Here is a 27433-nt window from a genome sequence, read left to right as displayed (position 1 = left end):
ACCTCCATCAAGCGCAATCTGACTCAAGATGAAGCCATCGCAGCAAGAGTCCCTGCTGCAAATCTGCCGACAGAAGAGCTGAGCGTCAGTCAGAGACGTGCTGGCTGCAGAGAGCACCACGGAGCGATATACACCAGAAAGCACATTCTGGAAACCGGTCCTTTCAAAGGTCTTGAGTCCAGATGAGTTAAATTCTTGTCCTGGGTTGACAGAACAGGAAAGAAATGTTCAAAAGAGCGTGGGAGGAGATGAGATGCCTTTGGATTGTCTGCAGACTGGAGCTGGTTGAAAGTTTTATGATAAAAACTCTGCCTCAAAAGTCCTTTTCTCGACTTTGTGGTTCAAAAGCAAGATAAGATAATCAAATGGTTTGGTGCAATTTTACCTGGGCAGTTGGTCAGAATGTATTGCTCGGGTAGGAAAAACAGCCCACTGTATCAGCAAAGGTCTCCTAAATCAATGTACATTGTAAGGTTGGTAATATTCCACATTCAAGCACTGTATTAATAACTCCCAGGTATAAATGAAACAAAATTATCTCATTAAAAAAGTAAAATGTGTAATCTGGCCAGTACAACTACATCTGGAATAAGGTTTCTGCTGACTAGACACATATGTGAGAGGACACGATTCATATAATGCTGGATCTAATTAGCAATATCAACTGACATGTAGAGTAGATCTGGTATCAACAAGATTACACTGATTGCAACAAGCTCAGAGGACTTGCCTTTTTTCAGGTGAAACTTCGATATTTATTTTTATTATTATTATTAATAAATGGTGACTCAGAGGTTTGGATAGAAGTAAAAAGAAAGCAATGACACCAGAGACTTTTAACTCAAACCCTGCAGCATTCTGCATTTGGTTGTCTTGTTTCAAATTTGGCATAAGGCTTGAAGTTGGACATGCATTGGACGGGACATGCAGTGATATCGGTCACACTTAGGCTAAAAAAACATATCTTGTACATTCATTAGTTCAGCTGCATCACTCTGGGAGTCACTGAAGACCAGGTTATTTCTTGTCTGGTATATTAGTGGGACAATTTACAGACAAAATTATCGTAAAAAAAAATTATGTACAAGCTGATCATTGGTAATGCCCTATAGCTGAATAACAAACTGTTTAATCAAGAGAAATCATAGTACAACAAAATAGAATAGAATAGAATAGAATAGAATAGAGTAGAGTAGAGTAGAGTAGAGTAGAGTAGAGTAGAGTAGAGTAGAGTAGAGTAGAGTAGAGTAGAGTAGAGTAGAATAGAGTAGAATAGAATAGAATAGAATAGAATAGAATAGAATAGAATAGAATAGAATAGAATAGAATAGAATCATTTAGGTTGGAAAAGACCCTTGGGATCATCGAGTCCAACCATCAACCCCACTCTACAAAGTTCTCCCTTACGCCATATCCCCTAACACCACATCTAAACGAGTCTTAAACACATTCGGGGATGGTGACTCCACCACCTCCCTGGGCAGCCTATTCCAGTGTCTGACCACTCTTTCTGGGAAGAATTTTTTCCTAATGTCCAGCCTAAACCTACCCTGCTGCAGCTTGAACCCATTCCCTCTTGTTCTATCACTAATGACCTGTGAGAAGAGACCAGCACCAACCTCTCTACAGTGTCCTTTCAAGCAGTTGTAGAGAGTGATGAGGTCTCCCCTCAGCCTCCTCTTCCTCAAACTAAACAGTCCCAGCTCCTTCAATCGCTCCCCATAAGATTTATTCTCCAGGCCCTTCACCAGCTTCGTTGCCCTCCTCTTCACTCGCTCCAGCACCTCGATATCTCTCTCGTATTGAGGTGCCCAGAACTGGACACAAGACTCAAGGTGTGGTCTCACCAGTGCTGAGTACAGGGGGACAATCACCTCCCTACATAGAATAGAATAGAGAATAATAACATTGGATAAAATTTGATCTCTTGTGGGGCTGTCTGCCACCGCAATGGCTTACAAAAGCTGTATTCCTAATTTCTAGGGAACAAGACAAGATGGGAAGATTTGCTGAGGTTGCTGGTCTATCACTAAAAGTTAAGCTCTGAAAAGTATTACGTCACCTTGAACAAAGATGCTCCCTCACATTTAGTCATCATCCTACATGTAAGTAACTACAAAGCTGATCACAGCACGCTAACATTAGACGAGTGATTTGCATGTGGTACCTCTCTTCAAATAGGCTGTCACTGCATCTCCCTCTGGATTCCTGACATGAAGCAGGCAACTGAGACGATCGATGCTTGTGGCAGCGGGGTTCCCAAAAACACCTTGCACCTGAGACAGAAAGCAGGCATGCACAATAAATACAACCTCATAGATTTCTTCTCCTAAAATGCATTTTCCTTATTCAGAAACTTATTCAGAATTAGCGCACACGGTTTATAGCTCCCACAGCTCCGTGTGGTCATTTTTTATTCTATCAGACAGACATCTCCACCCTTCAGTGCCGCTTTTGCTGTGTTTAAAAGTAGTGAATAGGAAGCTGTTGCAGTGCTGAAGAGCACATGATTCAAACCCCGGACCAGAGAAAGGGACTGACAAATGATGACTGTTTCAGGTGGCCTGATTACTGACCTGGATACTGTCTCATCCAGATGGAGGTGTCTAAAGCAGGTCAAAAGAATTATCCTTTCAAAATGTCCATTTCTCTCCAAGAGCAGCTCTCTGAGCAGCAGTTTGAGCTCTCTGGAAGAGCAGCAGTTTGAACTCTCCGGATGAATCTCCCTTTCAAGTTAACCTGATTTCCAGACTGCGGGAGCTCAGCACGTTTTAAGAACAGAAGTGCTGTGTGATGTTTCAAACCAAAACCTGAGGCATTCAGATGTCAGTTTTGGGAACATTTGGATGTAGCTTCTTTACCAGCCTGCAGGAACTGATTACTGCCATAGTGAAGAGCAATGTCCAAGGGGTGAGGTAACAGCCTGCCTTCCTTCTGTGACGCCTTCTACTTGTATTGAACCTACAGTACTATGCTAAACACATATTTTTAAATATGATCATTTTTACCAATCCAGAGGTGGTGCAGTTGAAGTTGACTTCAGCAGCACTGTATAATTCACACAGAACACCAGCACCAGCAGGAGTCACAGTGGCAAAACCACATGCTTCTTCCCTCTCACAGCCTGAAAAACAGAAAAGAAACCTTAGGTTTCCAAGCATTCAATATGCAAAATTTCTGCTGCAAATTTCACTGTTTAGGGCTATTTACCTAGTTTTTCATACCTCTATCAGGTGGCAAATACATGAATTTCATTAGCCAGATGAACTTTAGTATTTAACTATTTTAGTAGAGGGTTAGGTTTTTAAATTAACTTAAATTCATGCAAAAAGTTGTTTGGACTTTCGTCACCTGATGATACAAACTGCTGAGCTAGGTCTAAGCCCCCCACCCAAATATTTAATGTCTGCTGGATAATTTTGCCTGGGGCAAAATTTCCCCTCCTGTTCTAAGAGCAGAGGTGTGGGAGCAAGTTAGCGGTGGGTGTGCAAGGGCAGAAGGACCTTCAGTCACTCCTAAATCCAGGGCGGGGGGGTGGCTTGCTCGCTTACACTGGTCAGATGGCCAGCACAATTGAAGAATTTGGTGTTTCCCCTCCTCCCTATCACTCTAATATTTTTTACTATCTGTTTGCCATGGGGTTACTGTATCAGGCGGATGTGATATGCTCTAAATGTTTTTAGTATAAAATCAACCAGATTAGAACAAAACATCCTCAGAAATGGAAGCCAGGCTGTCTGAGTTTGTTAGGAAGCAGAGAGGGAAGGTTTAAGCCTTACTCTTCAGTGAGCACCTCAATAATATCTTGTAGTAGTGCTGCCATTTGACAGCGGGTGTAACATGATGAAAATACAGGCTATGTGTGCGTGAATGAGACTGCTTGTCAAAGGGCCATCTTTTCCTCCCTAAGTTCATTCCCACCACCCTCTCAGCTCAGTGCTTTGCTTTTGAAGGTCTCCAGCTTCAGAGAAAGGTGCAAGAAGCCTTGCAGTGCACAGCTAGGGGATGATCTGCCGCAGGAGAATCATTCTAGTAACACATACATGGTTTCACAGATTCATCTCAGCACAAAATGACTGCTCCCACTAAAGCAGGGTAAGTGACACAAAGCCACTGACTTTGTCAGACTTCGGTGATGTCTGCCCTACAAACAGGCCACCTGTGTTATTACTGCCAGGGTGTTTTTATTTTAAACGTGACCCCTCTGCCTCTCTCCACAAGTTTGAGCATTAGGAGACACAAGGTACGGCATTGATTCAAAGCAGCGATCTGAACCCCTGAAAGTGGTGCAGTGATTCCCCTTAGTTTTAGATGACATTGAATCAATATAAACCAGTAAACATGATGTATCCAGATGTAATATGGTATATACACTGTAAGGCTCAGCAGAGGAATATCTGCACTCTTCATAATATCCTTCTGACATAAGCAAGGACGACTATTCCTCTTTTATATGCCAGAAAGGTAATTTGGGAAGAGGTGAAAGCTTGCTTTTCACATGTCCTGAACACCTTATCCTTCTTTTGTCTGCACATCTGAAAAGTCTGATGAATGTTTCCTAGTCTGAATCTCAGCTCTCATCCATCTTGCAAAGTACACCAATGGGCTTTAAAGTCAGATGACTTGTCTAACGTGGTACATAAAGTCAGAAGACTTCTTGCTGAAAGAAAGACCAATCTCTTCCCTGAACCAACATCACCAAAAGTTGTAAACATCTTGCAGTAAACTGGTACTGAACTGCAAAACATATAGTTCATCTAGGAACTTAACTATAAGCTCTTCATATAAAAAGATTATTATTTTTCATGATGGTTAGTGTTGTCTCTACAGATTTCTGAGAGTTTTCCTCACCTGAAATACACTGAAAAGCTGAACTTTGCAGGTCTCCCCCAAATGACTGAGACTGAAGAATTTGAGCTTCTTCCAACCCATAAATCAGTCTGGAGGCAGGAACTCTCTCAAATTTTCTGAGCACTAAAAAAAAAAAAGCACAAACCAACCAGGTACTATTATCAGTTACCATGCTGCAGAGAGACAAAGAGATTTTAGATGAAAATAAAAATTCATGAATTCTGTAGGGAAAAATCTTTACTCATTAAATGATGTACTGTAACTCCACAGATAACTTAGGAGATAGCTGGACTGAGGATATAATTTCTATTCTGAAAAAAAAAAAAAAGTGTCATAAGATCTTTTAAAAATAACTAGGAGTGGGGTGGGAATTTATATTCAAGTGAAACTTCTCTTCCAGCACCTGACTGGCCATCTCCCATTACTTGTCCATGGCATAGAACCAACTATTGAGTCAACAGGAGAACTAACTTTTCTGCAAAACAGATGCTGAAACAAGAGCCAGCTCCCACAGAACTTGGTTAGAAAGGAAATTTAAGAGCCCTATAACTTGTTTACAGGATCACAACAGCCTGATCTCCACTGACTTCAGCTCAGGGATCTATTCGAGGTAGTATGTCCCACATGCTCATTGTTTTCCTCTTTCATTCAACCTTTAACTCCAGACCGTCACGTCACTTACCAAACTGTTTTATTTATTCTCTCTGAATTGGACTCTCTGCACCTGAGAGTGAGGAATCTGACCAGCAGCACTGTTCGCAAACTGGGAAAAGCTCATGGGGTCTAGAGACGCAAAACCCAAAGGTCACTAAATGGGGAGAGGAATCCAAATTAAGCTCCAGTCTGGGCCTGGCTGTGCCCTGAAGATTATGGTCTCATGAAAGAACACATGGTGGCACCACCACTACCATGCTTGGGTTGCTACTCCGTATATTGCAAAGGGATTTCGGTACAGTGTGTCCACCAGTTGATATATTAATATTTTTCAGTGAACACAGTATATTAAGGAAAAGGGAAGAAGGTGGTGACTTAGCATCACTCCTGCGTTGACCAAACTTGTCCTCTAAACGTCCCAAATGAATGGAAAACTGTGGCTTATTGCAGCCAATGCCTGGTATAGACGTAAAAGAGCAAAGGAACAGGAGCCCTGGTCTGCTCTCAGCCCATCGGAGATGCCTGCGTGTGGAAGAGCTGGAAGCTCAGCCCTTCTCTCCCCCGCACACATGAGCACAGAGATCCAGCAGGAGGATCCCAGGCCTCTCTCCCTGAAATGTCTGGATAAACCACAAAATAAAAGTCAGGGATAAGTTCCTAAAACAATCATTTGTACTCTTACAGCAAAACAGTCAGGGCTAAATCAGAAGCAAATGTCCTCCACTGTCAGGGCTGAGTCAGCAGGTGCTTTTGATAAAACTGTAATTTTTGCTCAGAAAAACCACAAGGGCCAGCCAAACACTTAACACAAAAAATTCCTCGCACTCCAGCTCAGCCACAGAGAGGGCTGAATGATGGTGTAAACAGAGGTGGAAGTTTTTTCCTTCATAGAAATACAGGACACCAAAATATAAGCATTAACTTAATTCTGTATTAAACTTAATTTCTTCTACATCTGCAACTTGCAGTGATGCCTGGTTAAAAACAGAATTCACATATTTTCTTAAAACTGAAAAGAAACAGTGTTTTATGTTGTTTGCAATTGTTTGTTGCCCTCATTTCTAATGCAGAATTCAAAATAAAAAAAAAAGATATTTGTAAATGTTTTTATTCTGATTTTTTTTTCCTAATTCTGACTTCATCCCCCCCCTCAATTTTCTGTGCAATAATATGGGAGAAAAGTAGAGAAGAGGTAGAAAGTGTAATGAAACATTAAACTGAAAACATTACAAAACTAATAGAAAAGCTGCCTTTTCTTAATTCTGGAATTTTAATAAAAAGAAAGGTAAAAAAGTTGCATTCATAAAGCTACTTTGTCAAAAAAAAAATACAATGAATAATATTCTACTAGCTCACATTTTCATGAATTTGTTAGTTCACATTGCCTTCTTCTCAACAATAATATAATTAAAAAAACATTCAACAGGCTTAGTCTGTAGCAGAAATTCTCCTTAATCTCACGTCACTAGAGAGTAAAGCTCTAGAACCCATCCCTGTTATTGCAAAAATGTTAAGCGTGGCTTAAAATATAACAGAGAGAACAATACGAATGCACATGGGTTGTTACAGCTAATTACTGTGCATTCGTAAAAGGAAATTCTTACTCCTGCTACAGCCTCAAAAACCAAAGAACAGTTGGGTTATTTATTGATGCTGCCCAATCGCCAGCCTCCTGGCAAAGCGAGATCCGTCTCCAGACCCTGCTGTCTTGTTGCATGCTGAATTCAATTAAGGGAAGTAGAAGGGGCAGGGGAAAAACTGAAAATAGTGGTAATCGGTTTCACTTCATATAATGCTTTCTGGAAATACAGCACGATTTTTAAAAGAAAAAACAAAAGAAATTAAATTATCCTGTAAATTATTTTAAAAAAACACTGGACTTCTTGGGTATTTGTTATTGTTGTTTTTTGAAGCCCTGAATTGTCAACACTTATAAATATTTATTTGTAGTGAAATCTTCTAGCATAATCCATAAAAATAAGCACAGATATCTACAACTGCTCCTTCTTGGACAGAGTCAGAAATACTCATGTAGGAGGGCTCAAGGTAAGTAGCAGGAGAATTAAGCTGCGCAGAGAAATATCCCAATGACCCCGTGAGAGATCAACAGAGGCTAACACCTCAGTGTCATGATCAGTCCCTGAGTATGCTCAGAGAAAAAAAATAGCTATTTTAACTGAAGACAGTTTTGCAACCTGTTCACAGATGAGGGCTTTCATTTCACACTCCTTCCGCTGATCACACTTGTCATAAGACACTGTCTAATTCAGAGCACTCTGTGACATCAGTTTCTAAACCGAACATTCCATTAAATTTGATACCAATCATATGATGAATAATAAAAACTTCTGGAAAACTATTTTTGGGCAAGGCAAAAGCTTTGGCGCTGAGAAGCACAATTAGAAGCTACTGCAGGCAGTTTGGGGACTCTTTGATGGATGACGTATTTTTCAAGTTATTCATCCCTGAGAACCGGCATTTCACAACTGCGTTCAAGAAGAAGTAAGTCTTCCCAGCTTGCAAGGATATGTTCACCAAGTCAGATACTGTACAGCAGGAGCCCAGGGAGTGACGTTATGCCGTGGCTGTGAGGTTATTGCCAAACACAGTCTATTTCTCCTGAACACACTGATGAGTGATAATTTTCCTAAGAAATTCATCATTCTGCTTCTTTCCCATTAGCCCTCTTGTTATTCTTTTGGGTTTCCAAGCAGAGAGCAGGAGATCAGCCTACAACAAAAGCTGTCAGCCACCTGAGAGTGCAAAAAACCTGCTTTTCCCTCTCCCTACAGGAAATGACTTCTCCAATGTAGTCAAGAAACGCAAAACTAAGGCGGAATGTAGCTTAAGGCAGAGGCCACAACCATGGGAAGGTGGCAAGCCATAAGCTGGCAAGCCAGCTGTGGAACAGAAAGTCTTTTCATAAGGAGGTCTTCACTTACGTGGGGTGAAAACATATCCAAAATACTCTTCTGACACTCACCTAGGCACTGGTTGTCTATAAGGAGATCATCTGTTTCAGTCCAGTCCAGTGCTGCTCCAAAGCTATCGATGCAGAAGGATTTCTTAGTGTTGGGGTCTTGCTGGGAAGGTCTATACTGGCCATTTTCATCACACTGCAGACCCTGCTCATTGGTTTGACAGTATGTGATGCCTGTTAGAAGTAAAAAAGAAGAAAAAAAAGAAAGGTATTTTGATAATGCTGTCACAGGGTTTCACAGAATGGTTCTGGTTGGAAGGGAATTTTGGAGGTCATCTGGTCCAACTCCCCTGCTCAAGCAGGGCCACCTAGAGCTGGTTGCCCAGGACGATGTCCACATGGCTTTTGAACACCTCAAAGGTTGGAGACTCCACAATCTCCCTGGACAACCTGTGCCAGTGCTCAGCCACCCTTAGTAAAAAAGTGTTTCCTGATGTTCAGAGGGAACCTCCTGTGTTTTCATTTGCACACATTGGCTCTGGTCCTGTCAATGGAGTAGGACAATGTTTCAATGCTGTAGGACAGAAGTACTCTAAGTACAACAGAGACTTTACTGAAAGTTAATCTATAATTTTCATTGTGTTTCATGCTCTGAAACATGGTAGTCTCACTGCTTTGTTGCTACTGCAATTCATACTCCAAACATTTTTAGGATTCTCTGCCATGGATCAGATCTCCTTTATGCTAAGTACTGTAAAGCAAAGAAGTACAGAGAAGGAACTGTGTTTTCCTACAGGTTTGTTTAGTGCCTACTGCAATGGATCCATGAAAAGTTATGAGCAATGGCACAAGAGACATCACATCAATTTGTTGTTTGCTGCTCCCACACGTTTTGTTTTTTTTTAAAATGTACTTTTCAGAGGGAAAGAAAAGGTCTTCACACTATTTTTAAAGAATGAAGAAGTTTGATTTTAATTAGCAGCATCTTCCCCAACTACCTAACATTTTTAATGATTTAAAATGTTTAGAAACCAAGTATCTGGGCTCCACAGAGAAAGAAATCTGGAAATTTGACCGACTTTGAAGGCAGCAGCAGAGAACCCCAGGTGGACTAAGCCTGACAGGGTAACCACCTTCGTGCCCTCCATCTGAGTTGCTACTTAAGCAAGCGAGGCTTATCTACGTATGAAGAAACCACCAGGGTTCAGTCTGACACATCAAAATGTGACATCATCAGCATCGTTTCAATTCAGTGCACTGAAAGTTTAGGAAATTCTTCTTGTGCCTCTCAGCCATCCTTGCCACAGAGGCACAACCTCTGGGAGGAAAAAAGGGTAAGCAGCAGAGGGGAGAACGCTTCAGTCCTCCATTTTTCCTGTGCTGTGTTCATCGGGCAATACTTTCCTTTTTGTATCTGGCAGTTAATTCAGCAAACCCTTCAGACTTTGTAAGCAGACAGCAGAGAAAGAAAGAAAAAAAGAAGAAAGGTAATTGTGTACAACATGGCCCTTTGGAAAGGGCTGGCACTGAGCCTCAACACACAGGTGAGGTGGAAGCCAGGCAGGGAGCTGGTTTAGTTGCAGGCGCTTATGGTAGAGAAAACTGCAAGTGCAGTAAAGAAAACTTAAGGAGCAAACTTGTAAGAACAGGAGTCCCATACCTACACCGGGAACACATACAGAAATGAAGAATGATATCTCAGTCTAACATCTTCTTTAGGCAAAAGCTAATTGATGTCAGGGTGCATTACAATAAACGTGGGGGTTTTTTATCCCACCTAAGAAAATAAATAGGTTGAAACACAATAAAGCAGTCCCTATGCTCACCAGTGCTTCCAAGAAACTCATTCTCATTACTCACTTTAATTTTTACCCATGACCTAACTCTAGACAGAACTGAATTTGGCCTTAAGTGATATTTTTTATGGAACGGATCCAAAACTAATTCATTTAAGCTGAATGCACCAACTTTAGTGAACATATTGATAGCTGCTTTGTGAGAAGTATTTTTATTTGCAGGGGAAAGAGCTGCACAAAGACAAGACTACTTTAGTGTTCATGAAAATGCTAACAAATGAACTATGTAAGATGTTTCTCACTGATACTGGACACCCAGGTATCATTTCTGAGGGCAATGAACACATCTTAAGGAACTACAATGTCCTAGATGAGACTGACCACGCATTTCTCATGCATTTTTGGTCAAAACACCAGACAGATTTTTCTGTCTTTGAAAAACATCTTTGAATGTATGCAGAAGAGATCATATCCATCCAAAAAAACCCAGAGGGAGGAACTTTTTTTTTAAACTTACAGATGAAAAAAAAAAAAAAACAAAAAACTCCATCAGTTATTTGAAGCCAGAATACAAAGGATAAGGGAAGAAATGAGTTCAACTTACAGTGATCAGCGCTGAATGCCCCATAGGAGTTGGTAGTTTTGCCCACAGGACACTTGATACAGGAGGAACGTCCTGTCTGATACTGATAGTAGCCAAGAGGGCAGGGAATGCATTCATCGTTCTGGAAATGACTGCCTGGAGGACAAACAACTGCAAAGAGAACAACCACCTTATTACTTTTTTGTAATCCAACCAGTTCAGGCATTTGCGCACATATGTGGGCAGGGTTTATATATACCATGCTGGTAGACTTGCCACAGGCTTCAAGCTCTTAATATACGTAAACAGTCCTTAAACGTTCATTAAACTCATGAATGACTGCAATATAAACCATGGGGGCTTTTTGTCAGAACCCCCTGAAAATGTTCTTGAATTAGTGCACTTGGCTCTTTGAAATGACAAGTCCAGGCCTGATTTCCATTTGTCAAATCCATTTGTAATCAGATAATGCACTGTGTGGGTATGTTGTGAAAGAAAACAAAGGAACACAAGCTACAAACAGAATGAGTTCTACAACCACTACAGACCGAAACAGGAAGAGTCTTGGAGCAGAAACTCCAAAAACATCATCCAGAAACACACCATATGGTAACACTTTGATTCAGAATTCCTGGTAATGAAATTTTTGGTGAGCACTTCCAAACTAAACAGTAATGGCTGGATTAAAAGTCACTAATTGTGCACTTGACAACCCAAGCACAAAACAAAAGGATATTCTTAGTCTGTATAATTATCATTTTCAGAACAAATCAGGAGTAATATTTCCAGCTGACCTGTTGCATGTTATAAAGAAAACTCCTTGTCTTCTGGGACGTCATGAAATACTGTCTTTCCCTCCAGATCATGCGAATGAACATTAAAGCAGAAGAGGCGCAGACACATTTGCAGGACAATACCTTTACTTGTTATTTCACAGCTGCTTTCCAGATGTAGATTTCCTTCAAAACACTATCAAATGTATATTTTGGGACTTTGACAAGGTGCAAAACTTCATTTCTTGCCCTACATCTTGACAGCGCTTTAAGCTTATATGGGAGAGAAACAGTAATGGAAAATTGGCCATCTCCACTGCAACCCATATGATGAATTGCTGTTCTGGCCAACACACCAGAACATAAATTAATTTAACTTACAGGAGAACTTAAATCAGAATAGACTAAAAAGACAGCTAGTGTGAAAATGATCATGTCTTCCTTCATCTGCTTTAATTGGCCCAATGGGAAAGCCTAGGATGAGACAACTGTGAGACTGAAATTTTCCTCCCAAGTAAGTATCTAGGCAATTGCTCTAGGTATAATGCATATCTAAAATCAATTACATAACCAAAAAGTCCTGGAACAGACAGATTTCTCCTCTCTCATGCATATTATTTAATACACAGGAGCGTCTGATACATTTTAAAGACATTTTCCAACACATGCAAAAAGGATCATATTTGTTGCAAATGAGCAACAGTAGAAATTAAAATGAAATGAGTAATCCATGCCTGAATTGAAGACAAAGTGCAAAGGATGAGGGAGACTAATTAAGCAATTAAAGTTTAAAAAGGTACAAATTAAGCTTTTCAAAGCACCCTCCTTTCTTTGCATTTATAGTCATGATGTGAAAGTAACACCTGTGCCTCCAGTCACATTTTAAGCAAGTAAAATTGCCTTTTCAAAAGGGCACAAAGAACAGCAAAAAACACTGGTGCAGAGAATTATGTTTTCTAGATTCCTTAACTCTCGAAGGCACATATCATTTCAGCTACAGGTTACACTCAACACAATTACATAGAGGTTAAATTCGATTTGGGAAGTCAGACAAAACATCACACTGTACTTTTTTCAAACTTTAACATTCTTATATGTTAACAATGTAGGAGACTTAGAAAAAAGCCTTGAGCCAAAATCTCAGAGCTAAGCATTAGCACTGGGCCCAGAATTTGTATCTCTAGAATAGGAAAAAATAAATACAATTTTAAATTTAAATTAATCTTTCCTGTACGTCAGATTTGTAACTTGCCATGCTTCGACCCAGACTTGGGCTTCTGTGTACCAGGGGAACGACATGCTGAGAGAAATTTCCAGGCTAAAGAACGACTCACTGGGGAAACACAAATCAGCTCTGTGCAGGGGTACCACTCCTCACAGTAGCCTCATTTCACTTGAGACCAGCTCTCACTATGTTAAGAATGCTTAAAAACTGTCACAAGTGATCATTGCACCCAATGCTTGCACTGCTCTTTCCTCCCTCCAGGGATACTGGAAAACTTTGGGATATCAGATTCTTGATCCAGATTATTCCAAATGAAGTCTTTGAGCTGCCAGCTCAGCTCTAAAGCTAGCACATTATTTGATTTGGGTTATGCCCTGCTCAAAGCAATTCTGATAGAATCGCCAAGCTTTCCAAATAATAAAAGGAACACGCATAAAAATACGTAATAAAACAAAGATAGCTCACAAAAAGGCCTCAGGCTTTCTCCTGACATAAACGGAGGGAGAAGGGTTGAGTTCGTAGAGCTGCCTCCTGGACAGTTTCCAACTCTCTTCTTTTTGACTCGCACCTTAGCAAAGAAAGTGTCTTCTTTCCCTTTAAAATTTAGCTAAAATAAAACTCTTACCTCAGACTCTTAAGGAATTATAATCATAAATACCTGTAAACTTAGTGTATGACTGATACAATGAAAAAATGCCACATAAGAAAAACTAACACATTATAAATGTTACCCATTTTACAGGCAGAAAAACATAAAACAAAGCCACAACAGATGCAAAGAAACAGATGACTGTAAGGAAAATACACAAGAGATGAAGAGGCAGGTTCATGCAAGCTGTGTGTTCCTAAATGAAAATGTTAAGTTTATTTGGAACAACAGAAAGCTGCCGCTACTAAGAGCTGTTGATACTTTCTGAAGCGAGGGGAAATGTCATTTTCGGTGAAATAAAACCAAACAAATCAATAAGATCAACATCTGAAAAGACAATTTGTATTTCAACAAGGTGGAACAGGAAAAGGAAGAGAATAAAGAATCCCTGTCACCCTCACACAACTTTGATTTCTGTAATCACAGCCGATAACGTCTTACTACTAGCCCCTATTATTAGAAGAGAAACAGCCTCAGAAGGATAAATGACCAGAATATACCCATAATGCAAAATAAAACTATATATATATATATATATTTGAGAGGAACCAGAAACTGAATTCCTAAATCCTCTATTTAGAACAAAATACACATTCTCACTCCATAAACAAGTGTCCAGCAGCGTATCTACCATGACATCTGAGAATACAAAATCTCTGCCAAAAGCTGGAGCAGAAACTGTCTCCTTTCCACATTTCTTTGACACGTCTTTTACTGAGTGACTTTTTCTACAGCTAGCTGGTTCAAATATGTATGAACTAACTTACAAGGCAAATTAATTCACTGCTTCCTAGAGGCCTTTATCCCTGGCAGGAAATATTTGGCAAAAAGATCCAATTCTTTCCTAGTCGTGTGATGGACTCTACTTAATAAATGATGATACCTTTAATCAGTACAAGAGTACATCTTGTTAAGTAGCTGCAAGTTGTTACAGACTCCGGTTACTCTGTAGGAATTAATCTTTTTTCTGCATGGTGTATTTAAACAACAAAAATCTGAAGTGTTTCAGACTGTGGAGATGAACTGAAACTGCAGTCAATTTACCCTTAAAGGTCCAAGCTGGAAATTGCAGCAGTTCAGAACTGATTCGTCACTTGATTACTTTGAAGTCCTTGCCTAGGCATTAGGAAGCTCTCCTAACTTAGGGAGAACAGTGATACCAAGCAGGGAGATAAGTTGTTTTCATGTGTTTTGATTTGTTCTTAGTGTCTCTAACTTAAGCTGCGTAGTGTTGAAGTTTTCCAATCTGAAAATATTCCTCATTTTGGGCAACTTCTGCAATACCTTATACCGTTGATTTTTATACCTAGAAATGATACATCCCTCCTCTGTTCCCAAAGAAAAGCTAGACATAATGAATACGTCCCAAAATGACATAAGACACAGTATCATACAATCATAGAACAGTTTGGGTTCGAAGGGACTTTTAAAGGTCATCTAGTCCAAACCTCCTGCAACGATCAGGGACATCTTCATCTAGATCAGGTTGCTCAGAGCCCCTTCCAACCTGACCCTGAATGTTTTCAGGGATGGGGCATCTACCACCTCTCTGGGCAACCTGGGACGGTGTTTCACCACCATTGTTGAAAAAATTTCTTCATTACATCTAGTGTAAATGTACCCTCTTTTAGTTTAAACCAATTACCCCTCATCCTATTGCAACAGTCCCTGCTAAAAAGAGTCACTGGTCCAATGAGAACGATCAGAGTTGCGCTGAAGGTGGGTTGATGTTGATAGAAACAAGAGCAGGGCTGTTAAGGCAGAGGCTCTTTGGCAGCATGACCCGGTACACAAGAGTGCTACGTACAGCCACGAGGATCCATCAAAAAGATAGGTTTGGCAGCCCTAAGCAGGATGTTTGCAGAAAGGCAGCCTGTTCCAGGGAAGCAGACTAAACAAAACAAAAGAAGAAGAAAAGAGGGCAGAAGTGCAATCAGGCCTGGGTGTTGGCCAACACCAAGAAAGCTTCCATTTGAGCTGGCTGGAGTTGGCCCAGGAATTCACAATCATAGAATGGTTTGGACTGGAAGCCCCATCCAGCCTGGTCTTGAACACCTTCAGGGAAGGGGCATCCACAACGTCTCCGGGCAACCTGTTCCAGTGTGTCACCACCCTCACAGTAAGGAATTTCTTCCTAATATCCAATCTAAATCTCCCCTCTTTCAGTTTAAAACTGTTACCCCTTGTTCTATCACGGCGCTCCCTGATAAAGAGTCCCTCCCCATCTCTCCTGTAACCCCCTTTAGGTACTGGAAAGGTACTATGAGGTCTCCCTGGAGCATTTGCTTCTCCAGGCTGAACAACCCCAACTTTCTCAGCCTGTCCTTGTAGTCTCAGGACTTTCACCATTTCTTCATCTAGGTTTCTATTCTGAGTAATGTATCATCATCTGAAGCACTGGCTACATTATCTTTATGAAATCTTCTTACTAAGGATCACATACGTTACAGAAAGACCTTCTAATACCAGACAGATCTAAAAAATCCCCAAAAATATTTGCAAAACTTTCTATACTATGTCAGTGTCATGACGCCCATTTCCAAATCATTGATTCAATGCAAGGACTGAACAATAACCGAAGCACTAATTCCCATCTCTCCTCAGATTTATCATTCACGTTGGTGCTTCACGCCTTTCATGTATTAATCATAAACACAAGTTCACTGATGATTTTCTAACTTTAGCTTTATACTGATTCCTAACAGCATCAAAGAAGGGGAAGCTAAACTGAGACATACCACATCCTTGTGAATTTGGGACTGTTTTCCCAGGAGACGAAATTCTTCGAAATCCACTTCTACATCCTAGCTGCACACTCGGAGACAGATCAAATTCTTCATCCCAGGGAAAATCAACGAAAGAATCTGCTAGGAATTGCTTGGAGTCCAAATGCAGCAGAAAATCACCATCCTCAATCTCTTTTATAAATGCTCCAATGAGCTTTTCTCCAACAATTGCATTTTCTAAAGGGGGAAAAAACACAACAAAATAGTATGGAAGAGATTTACAATATAGTAATGGATAACCACACAGAAACTGATGAACTTTAAGTTAAAAACATACAGAAATACAACATGTTAACAAACAGCAGACAAGAATAAATGTGTACAGTGTCCTATCAGATTAAAGTACTGATCTCAATATATGTAGAGCTGCTAAAGAAACAGCAAGAATACCACAACAAAAAAAATGTCATATTCAAGAACTAAAGCATCAGAGAACAAAATTCGATTTCTGAGATACAAAAATTCAGCAGATGAAAACCAGGATTACCTGATTTTCAGATTAAATTCATTGCTTTTTTTTTTTCCAATGGATATCGTTTGCTTCTTTTTCAGCATTTTGTTGGTTTGTTTCTGAAGGCCAGCACCTGTAGCAATATAATAATCACCTTCCATCACACTACTGATAGCCAACATAAGCGCCTATGCAAGAGACACACTCTTCACAATCGCTGAAGCTGGTGTTTAAAGCCAGAAAACAGTGAGTACATTTCCTACTCTCTATATTCTTACTTGCCCAGGCAGCTTCCCTTCCGATGACCTGTACAAGGACAATTTTCAGTGCTCATTCAAGAACGAATTACACAGTTTGGCTGGACCAGAAATACTACAAGAACAGCATTCCCAGTGAATTTTGTTTGCCCTCCTGTTCTGTTCACCCTTGCTGGCTTTATGGCATTGAATTAAATGTTGATGTGGTTTTCTGGTCCAAATTTGCAAGACAAGGGCCTCTGGTAGCTACAGGTGATGAGCAGCCCAGTAACCCAGCAAACGGGAAGTCCTGCACCCTATATACTTTGAGTTTTGCAACTACACTAATGACCTTGGACGTTGAATTTTCACAGGGAGGGTGTTATATACATGAAGACAGCGTGAGGAATGTTACAACTCACACGCTGTACAAAGATTAGTATTTGTGACTGACACGTCCAAGGCAAATAGCGGAGGGTATCACTGCCTTCTCACGTGGCAAGTTCCCTGACTTTGCACTGTAGCCCACGGGCAGCTTTTAAATTGTGGGAGGAGAAAATTTCACAGCCAGGTACGAGGCTCTGGTGACGCAGAGCTGCCCTCCTGCTCGTGATGAAGCAAACACAGACGTACGATGCTTTTTCTGAAAGATCATCCTAGACCTTTAACACCTAAAGCATAGGTGCCCCCTCTTGCTGAACTTTGGTCTGTAACCAACTGCTGTGGTGTAGATGTTGTTTCCCCCTTTGCAGAGGAGGGACACAAGGTTTTTACACTTAAGGGCTAAAGCGAATGGACCTCACATTAAAGCTGACAGCTTTGTCCTTGTATTCTCAGTGCTCTGTTCCCTCCAGCTTTCAGCAACCTATCCTGCTGCTCTGACACATACTATAATCAACAAAATAGCACTTAGTTTTGTTCAGCCCCAGGCCAAAATGATACTTAGGTCACGAGTAAGTAATTGGAGATCGCCACATAACCAACACTTTGCAAATGTTTTGCCAGAACTTGTCTTATAATTGAAAGCAGGAATAAGCAGATTAGCCTTTTATTCAAGCAAATATCCTTCCAAATCATCTAGTGACTAGCTGTAGCAGAATTAAAAATAACCTTGACATGACAGCTGGAGGGAATTCCCATGTAGAAAAGAAGCAAACAACCAAACCAGTAAGAACCTAACTAGGTCTGTTGAATTTCCTTTGGTCTAAGATGTTTTCCTGTGTTGAAAAGTTCTTAACACTATCACTAAATGTGACCCTCCTATAGCCTTGGAATTTAGTACATAAAAATATCTGGAAGAAAAAAAAAAAAAGTAATGAAGCATTCATGAGTTAGTTAGATTTGAGGCTCTCCGTTGGGAACATATGCACTCTGCACTCCTGTTTAGCAATTCTTTTCTGAGATACTTCACAGGAGGGGAAAAAAAAAAAAAAAAGAAAAAGCAGCAAGACTTCTCATTTACCTGTAAAGAAACTGAGAGGAACAAAGCTATTTTAGTAATGTCAATTTTCAAATCAGAGACCCATTTTTCTCACTCTGTGTAAATACACCAGCAAACACCTCAAACAGAAAGACTCAAAGCTGCTCTAGAAGGTAATGCAAGTTGATGGTGCCAAGAGCATACAGAAGGCAGGTTCTGCTCTGCCACTTATGAAACCATATGGCCATTCCCAGAAAAGCAATTTTAGTACTACAGGGAAATTATGGCATGGAGAGGGTCAAAAACATAATGCTCTCAAAGTGGAACACTTTCAAAAGTAAAGTTTAATGTAAAACCAAACACACTTATACTTTGGTCCACCTCCTGCAAACTGCTTGAATATTCATGGCTCTGGAGCAACTGAACGGATGTAAACATAAAGAGGCTGTAAAGACATGAACCGCACGACCACTGCAGCCAATGTCTGCAGCTTGAAGGCTTTTGGATTCAGCTCTGATCAGGCAAAAACTGCTGTAGGGCACACGTCTCCAAGTCCAAAAGTTAGAGGAAAGGACACGTGCAGGCAGTTATTTATATTTAGTGCTGGGAACACCATTGCAAAGCAGTAAAACTGAAGAAAAGGTGGCTCACAGGGCATTTGAACTTGGGATATGTCTTTTACATCTTTTATTTTAAAGGGAAATACTGGCTGCTTTGAAAGAAGTTCCTTACACCATCCCTAACCTGCTTGGAAACCACAGGAAAGATCTGCCAGTCAGTGGTCTCTGCAAAATTACTCTAGGATGTCTGAGGTAAGGGTTATTCTTTAGTGTCAAAGGTAATGTAATAAATAGAAAAAGGGGAAAATGAAAGAAAGGAGAAAAAAAAAAAAAAAACCAAACCACAACTTGGAAGAAACTAGTTATATTTTTGGCAATGTGTGAATTGTGTTTCTGAGTCCAACCAAGTAAGGAAACACAATCTTTTCCACCACTGAGGACCTGTCCAATGGAAATTAACATCTGGGACAGTTCAGCTCATGCCCAATAAAGTAATTTTTAATCTCAGTTAAGGAAGCTGGGAGAGACAGTCCTATCTGAAAGAAACATTCAGTTATAGTTCCTTTCCACTGTGCAGTCACGGCCTGAAAAGAGAAATATATCAACACCATAAGCTCAAAAACACAACTCCAGTGTTATAAAGACATTTTCAGTGAGTATTTATAGTACTTTGCTAGTGCTTTCTAAGAGCAGACACAGGGAAGCAAAACAATTAAAAACAAAGCTGGTTTAATTCACAGAAATATCAGAGGGAAAAAAAGCAACTCACCAACATCATGTAAGTCAGGGAGAGAAGTTGCGGGGATGTTTTCCAGCTGAGTCCTCCACGTGACGTTCACCCCGAGGCGGTCCACGCTCAGGCATTCAACATAGACAGTGGAATCATCACAGACAGAAAGAGAGCCGGTATTTCCAAACGCATTTACCTCGAATTTAAAATTAAATGAAACCACGGTTAGTCAACCTGAGAACCTTCTAGTCCTTGCCTTTCCCTACTCAACTGCACTGTGCTATGCTCAAGGTGACATTTTCAAAAGGGCCCATAAAAACAGAAGTAGGAAAAGATAATTTTAGCAGGTGATTTACTCACTGTTAGAATAGTCTAAGGGTTCTCTTCCATCAAAATATATTTTTAATAAATATTTCTACTTTGTATCTCACCTTTTTTTTTTTTTAATACAAAAAAAACCAAAAACAAAACACACCACCAAACAAAAAAAAAAAACCACCAACAGAGAAAAAGGATTTGAAATTACCTGGAGATGACATAAACCACGAGCCTTCAATTCATCTAAAATAAAGATCTGGAATGCCTGGAGTAATCCAGAGTAGTCAGAACTACAAGTCTTCTCAGGAGGCAGTAGTAATTGAAAGTGTGTTTGAGCTTGGACTGTCTGAAATGATTGGGGCTCTAAAAAAGATAAGTAGAAAGGACATTTAGTAGCCTCATTATCTTATGCAGAAACCAACTTTCAAAGTTACTTTGAGAAAAGACAACATTGATTTGGCATTTTGATCTTGCATCAATAGCATCCCCCCATTTCTAGGTGGAAGCAGCAGCGTTGTCAGTAGTTACAAATAAGCAGCAAGAGACATGCTTGATAAATATATATGTTGTGCATTAGGGACAAAGCCAGGTGATGCAGTTATGCAATAATAAAGATATATTTTACACTGGAGCACTAACTCACAGAAGGATAAGAAACAATCTGGATCATTAATGACTTTTTGTAAGACTTGGCAGATAGGAATTTCCAGAGAACTAGATGAAAGCTGACGTTATGCCAATACTTAAAAAAGAAACAGGAAGACAGGAATTATTGACCTGTCAACCTCCGCTTCTCTCAGACACAATCATGAAAGGACTCCTATTAAAAAAGGAAATAAATGATTAAAGCAATTAATACTAATTCAAATGGGCTTTCAGAAACCTAGCTTGTCAAATTAACTGGGAATTAAGTTTTAAGAGAGAATAAATTTGGTGGCATAATAATGGTGTTGACGTGGACAAGGGCATTCCAATCCTTTGATAGCAAATCAAAGTGATGCAAATCACACAAATTGATGAGAAGCCCATGAGCTCATCAGTCACAAAATGAAAATCAATTTATCCAGTTTTTGGCCAAAAAAAAAAGGTGCAAGTTTCTTGGCTCCACTGGAGTTATGCCGACCTCAGGCTTCACAGAGAGTTTGCTACCTCAGATTCAGCACAGTGGTCATGCTGTCATTGCACCTCCAAATGGAGATGGCCCTTATCCCACCAGCTTGGAGAAGCAGCAGAGCCCTCCTTCATTCACTTCCCCTACAGACCTTTGCTAAATCAGGTACAAGTGTCACTCCTGGAGCACAATTCCCTGCCCCTCACCCCCAAAATGAGCATGGGAAAGCCTGGAGAGCATCCAAGAAGAATGGTCGGAGGGACTGAAGGACATAAAAGCCTCCTTCTTCCTGCAAGGCACAAAGCCTTCTATCTGTTTAGTTTATCAGAGAGTAGTTAAGAGCCGACTTCACCACAAGCTCTAAGTGTACATGTAGGGAAGAGGAAATAAGATTTTTAAGAGTGTGGGTAATTATCACACACTCTTCTGTGGTGAATTCTCCATTATCAGGAAGTTTATTCAATCGCCTTCAGATGTGTTGGGATTTTTTTCTCGCTCCTTAAAACCAAGCTCTATTTCTAACAGAAAGTACTGTGGGAAGTCCTGAGCTCACATTAAAAGGCAGCTTGAATTCAGATTGACACACGCTCCCCTCTGTCCTTATAAACAGTTATTCAACTGCCATCAGGCAAACATGAAAGTTACTTCATAACATGTTACAAAGACCTAGCAAATGTGATTACAGACAGACAAAAGTCTCAGTCTGAAATTTAAAGTTTAAAATAACTTCCATTTGGAATAGAAGACCTGGGGTACAAACTGGAAATGCCACAATATGGAGGTCTCCAGAATGGTTTAACCCATTCTGGAGATGAAGAATAGGTGCACATCTGGCATCAAGATCTGCATTTCTCAAAGTTCAGCACTGCCACAAATTGCCATTTTGATCAGAACGTATCTCTCTCTGAAAAGGCCAACATTAATATCCAATTACATGATCTCTTAAGAGACAACTGATTCTTTCAAGATTTAAAGTGCCATTTTTTTCCTTGAAAGAAAAATGGCTTGAAAAATAACCACAAGTCAGCCTACAAAGATAACAATAACCGTAAAGAACAGACTGCTGCAAAAAGATGCAGAAGTAACAGTGACTTGATTATGCAAATAAACAGTCAAGTTCTGCCAAATTCAAACATCTGGCGCTCATCTGTTCCTCCAGGATTAAGTGGTTCCATCAGAATCACTTCACGGTGCCAGCATCTTTTAACTTGCAAAGTAGAATCTGCATATAGATTGAATAACTATTTATAGTTATATTATTACAGAAAAGCAGGATTTTCTGCTATAGGAGCCAGCCAAGAGACAGAAGATGGCAGAAGACAGGGCTAATCTACTGCACCTTAATTTAGCAACTCCCATAGAAGTGTTGCGTCTTATTATTGTCATTCACACGGTAGCTTCATGATGAAAGAGCATTTTTGTACATCTATTTACATTGCTCTGTGCCCTTCCCACCCCAAGGCATTTCAGACATACTCTGGCAGGCCTGGTAGAGCGGGACAGCCGAGACCCATCGACGTTGTTGCATATCACACTGAAACGACGTGCTGGGCGAGGAGCTGTGGAAGCCCTGGCGACACACCAGCCAGCACTGCTGAATGCTTGAAGCTTGCTCAGAAATGTTTTCGCAAAATACAGCTCCGTTGAGAACAGATGAGGTACCGAATGGCAGAGCACACTGTGGACCTTTAGGGACATGAGAAAGGGAATATATTAGTGGCACGCTATGAAGCACTTCTAGTAAAATTCCTCATAACCCTCACACCAACAGAGAAAACCTATACAGGACACTGTGCATGTCCCACTCATCTCGACTTGGATCTGGTCTGATGTCAGCATGGTGCGGTTTATTAAAGCTGATGAAAAGACACATATTGACTTTGATGGGTGATTCATTGGGTCCAGGAAACTACGCGCACGATTTATAAGAACAGATAAGTTTAAAACAGTCATGAATAAATTTAAGAAGGAAATGAGAAGGAGGTTTCTAATCATCAGCAGAACAAACCTTTACAAAAGATAGCCACTGGAAATAGGCAGAGTTGAAAAAAAAAACTCTCAATTCCCTTTAGAGTGGAATTTGAAAATTTTAAGATCAGGAGCTCATGACTATGGTGTCTTCAACAGCACCAGGATGCTTCTGGTGACCCAGCAGGTCCTTAACTGTAGTATACAGCTTTGGAGTCGTAGCACAAAGTTTACGCTATCAACTCACTTGGCATCCATACAGTCATTTGAACCCTAGCCCACTGTAACAGACTTTTATAGCTGACTAACTACAATGATAATTAATTTCTACTAATCAGTGCAAACCAAACGCTTCACTCAATATTAGCCAAATCCCAGCCTAATTACTGAATACATCTAGTTATAATTAAACACTTCCGAGTTCTAGAGCTGCAATTCATAGAAGAAAAAAACAACTTCCTCACTCACAAATAAATATGAAGAAAAAGCTGTTCTTATATCATAGAATTCACTTGCTGTATGTATAGATCATTTTCCAAATACCAATGCTCAGATCAGTCCCAATCTCCCTAGTCACTGGAGGAAGGCAAAGACTGCTGACGGTTCAAGTCTGAGCAGCTTCTCTCTCCCCTTCTGATGGAGATATCAAGATTAATTCCTTAACTTAGCAGCCACTTCAGTTAAAGCTTAAACATTGCAGGATGAATCTGGGATCCAGTGTGCACAGTACATCTTTGTTTTCCAACCCTGATCATTTCAAGGCCAAAATAAAAGGCTTTCATATCTGTCTCTGAATTTGTTTCTGTTTCCAATTCTCCTTTATAGCATCTTTTCTGCAATAACTCCACAAATGGGGCCACGACATTGCTCCTCTTCACTCATTGACTCTCTATCCACCCTCTTTTTCAGACAAGGTGGAAACCTGGCATCCTCGCGTAACAAACTTTTAATAAGCCTCCTGAGATTTAGGACCAAAAGATATCACTGTAAAAGAAATGGTAATACTTATCCTGAACAATGTAAACTACATCCACCATTATGTGTAAATTATGTTAATATCTCTTTATACAAAGTATTTAAAAATCAGTTTGTGGTCTCTTTATTGCTCTAATACATTCCTAGACCCAGAAAGTCAAATCCAGTCTCGGCCATATGCTGCTACAGTCTTTTACTGTTTGTTGCAATGAGAGTTGGTGTGCGAACTAGGGAAATAACTGCCCCCCCAAAACATAAGTGATGGACGGTTTCCTGGTGTGGTTCACAGGTTTCAGATGACAATCAGTAATTTGCTCGTTTATCCCTCTACAGATGTCACCTCATTTACTATCGTTATCAAGCCTGCACCATTTCTTCGTTCTTTGATTTCTGCCCCAGTTTCTCAGTCCTGTAGGAGTGAATCAGAATCCAGTTGAATACTGACACTTCTGTCATAGCTGTTTCTAAAGATTTCCATAAGGAAACTGCTCTCCCCAGGACCTTCTCTGGAAGGCTTTCTCTCCTCTATCTCCACTTAGAGCTGTGGAAAACGGGCATGAGGATGGGCCACGCGCGTGAGGACTGATAGGATACTTGGCATCATCTCTCTGGTGCATGTTAACTAGAAAGAGTTGGATTCTACCTCTGATGGAAATGATTAAGCTAATGAAAACCTCATTGCACGCACTGGGCACTGTGAAGTTATTACTTGCTGTTTACAGCTGTCTGTTCTGATGTTGCTGGAGAAATTTATCATATTTTCCTCACCACAACAGCTTCTTTTGCTGATAGACAAGATCTCCAAGACAGTGAGACAGTACTCCCTTCCCTTTTTCCTGAACAATTATTAGCAGTTCCCAGGACTAGAGGTTTAAGGCTGGATAGACTGAGGGGAAAAATAACTTTTGTGTCTTTATTCTTACACATTAACCAAGTTGTTTAGCATGAAAAAGTTCCATTGCTATTTCAAAATCCAGGAAAATCATTAAAGATTATTTCGATGGTATTTCTATGCAGAAAGTAACAGATAGCTTTCAGTAAAGCCAGGTTTCCACTATATTTCCAGAGCAGTTGTCTCTCTCAGCTCAGTCATTTAAAAAAGAAAGGTTATTAATCATTCAGTCACTATTTCCTCTAGAAAAAGTAGAGCATTACAGGATCCCAAGAAACATCAGATGTGCACGAAAAATGTAAAAACATCTTAAAGGCATATCTCGGGGCACACCTCCTTAGAACATATTCCATACATTCCCTTGGAATTTAGGGGGAAATCCAGAAAATGAGCTTTCACAGAGAGAAAGAGATATCAAAGACTTAACATTTACAACTAGTTCTGACTTTTCTCTGGCCTACTAGAAACACTTCCACTCTTCCCTACTCACCTTCGGAGTCTATGGGAACGTCAATCCATACTGCTGAGTGCCAGGTGTCACACACTAAGTTCCTCCAGCAGGCCCAAACAAAATAAATATCACATAGCCCCATGACCCACAGAGATACTAGCCCATGAACTGAAAGCAGGATGGCAGCAGCACTGTAATTGCTAGACTGATCAGCTCCGCTTCTCTGAAGAGCTTGAAACCTGTATTGGGCTGCTACGTTCACATGGCTATGCCACCTTAGCTCTGGAGCTCATCTCTTCAGAGCTTGGTTGGGCATCTCCACACAACTCCACAGTGCGCACAGGGCAGATACAACCCTGGCATGTCCCTGTGGCTTCTCCTAAAATCCCACCCGCATAGCTCTCTATTGGTACAAGACAGTTCAAAGAAAATGACGTTGGTGATGATTTCCAAGCTGGTTGAGGAGCTACCTAATCTATTAAAATGCCTTACAGCCCGTGGGGCTGACACAATCAGGTATTTGGTTGGTGACCACGTGTTCCTCTTTATATAGCAGAATCACAAGAGGAAACTGAAGCAATCTCTTACCATGTGGTCTCATCTTCCTAAATCTACCAACAGCTCTCCTTTAGAAAAAAACAAACCAAAAGAACTATGGAAACAGTAGTGTCCTGCAGGCACTAGTTTAAGGTTTTCTTTTTACATCTCTAGTTTCCACTAATCATTACACTTTGGAGCATAGCCTTGTAGAAAGTTTAGTTTGTTTTGCTTCACTTCAATGATGGGGAGATGTACAAAGACCACTGCAAATTAAATTTATCCAAATGCCTCCCATTTGGACATCTTACTGGAAACCATGAGTGAATTCCAGTGCTTCACAGTTCTGGTCATGCAGGAAATACTCTGTGAATATGTAGCGTTTTGGCACATCCTTTTCACAACTCTGGTCACAAGCCAAGAATAGGAATAGCAGAAGCATACATTTTTCAAATTTTATTTTAGTCAGTTGAATGGATTTTAATCCCAGAGCCAGCTCAGGCTGGAAAAGGTTCAAGTTTGCAGCAAGCTGTTCAGATTGACTTTCTAGCTTTGATTTAACCAATTTTATGAATAAGGCAAAAATCAAAGATCCTTTCCCTTTCTCCTTGACAAAGCACTTGGAAAAAACTGGACATTGTGCCCAGGTATGTCTGAAATCTGCTATAACGCAAAGCAAACTGCTCGAGCAAAAGTCCCTACAAATGTCTGAACAAAGATTAAATATGCCTAAGTACTGGAAAAAGTTAGGATGTAGGTCAAGTTCCAGAGCTGGATTTGCTCAGCAGCAAAGAGCCTCAAGCAGGAACTCACTTGCACATGCAGGTCTTCCTCCGCTTACTCGCGTCCCTGGCACCTCTTCTCCATTGTCAAAGATGCACCAGCAGCTCCCTTCATCCTGGCTGCACTGCATGGGTGAGAAAGTCCCATTGTCCCCTTCACACTGTGGGATGTAGCCTTTGCCAGCTTCTCGTAAACTAGTTTTAGACTTCAACATATTACAGAAACTAGGACCTTTAAAGAGAGAAATTCATTGCAAGATACATAAGACAATAAACTGATTATCTGCAGAAATTAAATATATTAATGTACATTGTTGTCCTAGAGACTTTAACAGCAATGCTTTCATTAGAAAATGAAAGCATAGAAAATAAAACATAGAACATGTTTTACTAGAAGGAAGAAAGACAAGTGATCATGAAATCATAAATAATTTGAATCATTATAGAAACAGGGAATTTTATTTCCTCCAGAAACACCACATTTTTTTCTAAAGATTAAAGTGCAAGTTATATGGGTTCACATCAATAAAATAGTTGAAAAAATACTGATATTTATTTTGCATTTACATATTTTTTGGCAATAGATTTGATAGTGTATCATTTAGATTTTGGTATTTTAAATTTTAAAAAATGCTTTTAGTAAGAATTCTTGAGCAAGGTCATTTTAAACATAATAATATGATTGTCACATTTTAAAATAGTCAAAATGTCCCAGTTTTATACCTTCAATACCGGAAAGAAAACCCAATCCTGAAACAGCAACAT

At 40.1% G+C, this 27433-nt stretch overlaps 1 protein-coding gene across 1 annotated transcript in view; it reads right to left on the bottom strand.

The window, feature by feature from the left end:
- TG (thyroglobulin) overlaps positions 1-27433 on the bottom strand; it is a 160122-nt gene that overhangs the window by 106619 nt on the left and 26070 nt on the right. Inside the window, exons 16-26 of the mRNA XM_063327567.1 lie at positions 26700-26900; positions 22540-22749; positions 20161-20315; positions 19674-19830; positions 16190-16414; positions 10826-10975; positions 8489-8659; positions 4852-4974; positions 3009-3124; positions 2168-2276; positions 3-200 (exon numbers count right to left, since the gene is read on the bottom strand). Coding sequence (XP_063183637.1) covers positions 3-200; positions 2168-2276; positions 3009-3124; positions 4852-4974; positions 8489-8659; positions 10826-10975; positions 16190-16414; positions 19674-19830; positions 20161-20315; positions 22540-22749; positions 26700-26900 — 1815 coding nt within the window. The remainder of the gene's footprint in view (positions 1-2; positions 201-2167; positions 2277-3008; positions 3125-4851; positions 4975-8488; positions 8660-10825; positions 10976-16189; positions 16415-19673; positions 19831-20160; positions 20316-22539; positions 22750-26699; positions 26901-27433) is intronic.

This window comes from Chroicocephalus ridibundus, chromosome 2, assembly GCF_963924245.1.
Source record: "Chroicocephalus ridibundus chromosome 2, bChrRid1.1, whole genome shotgun sequence".
Lineage (NCBI taxonomy): Eukaryota > Metazoa > Chordata > Aves > Charadriiformes > Laridae > Chroicocephalus > Chroicocephalus ridibundus.
This window is presented reverse-complemented; position numbering and strand designations above follow the sequence as displayed.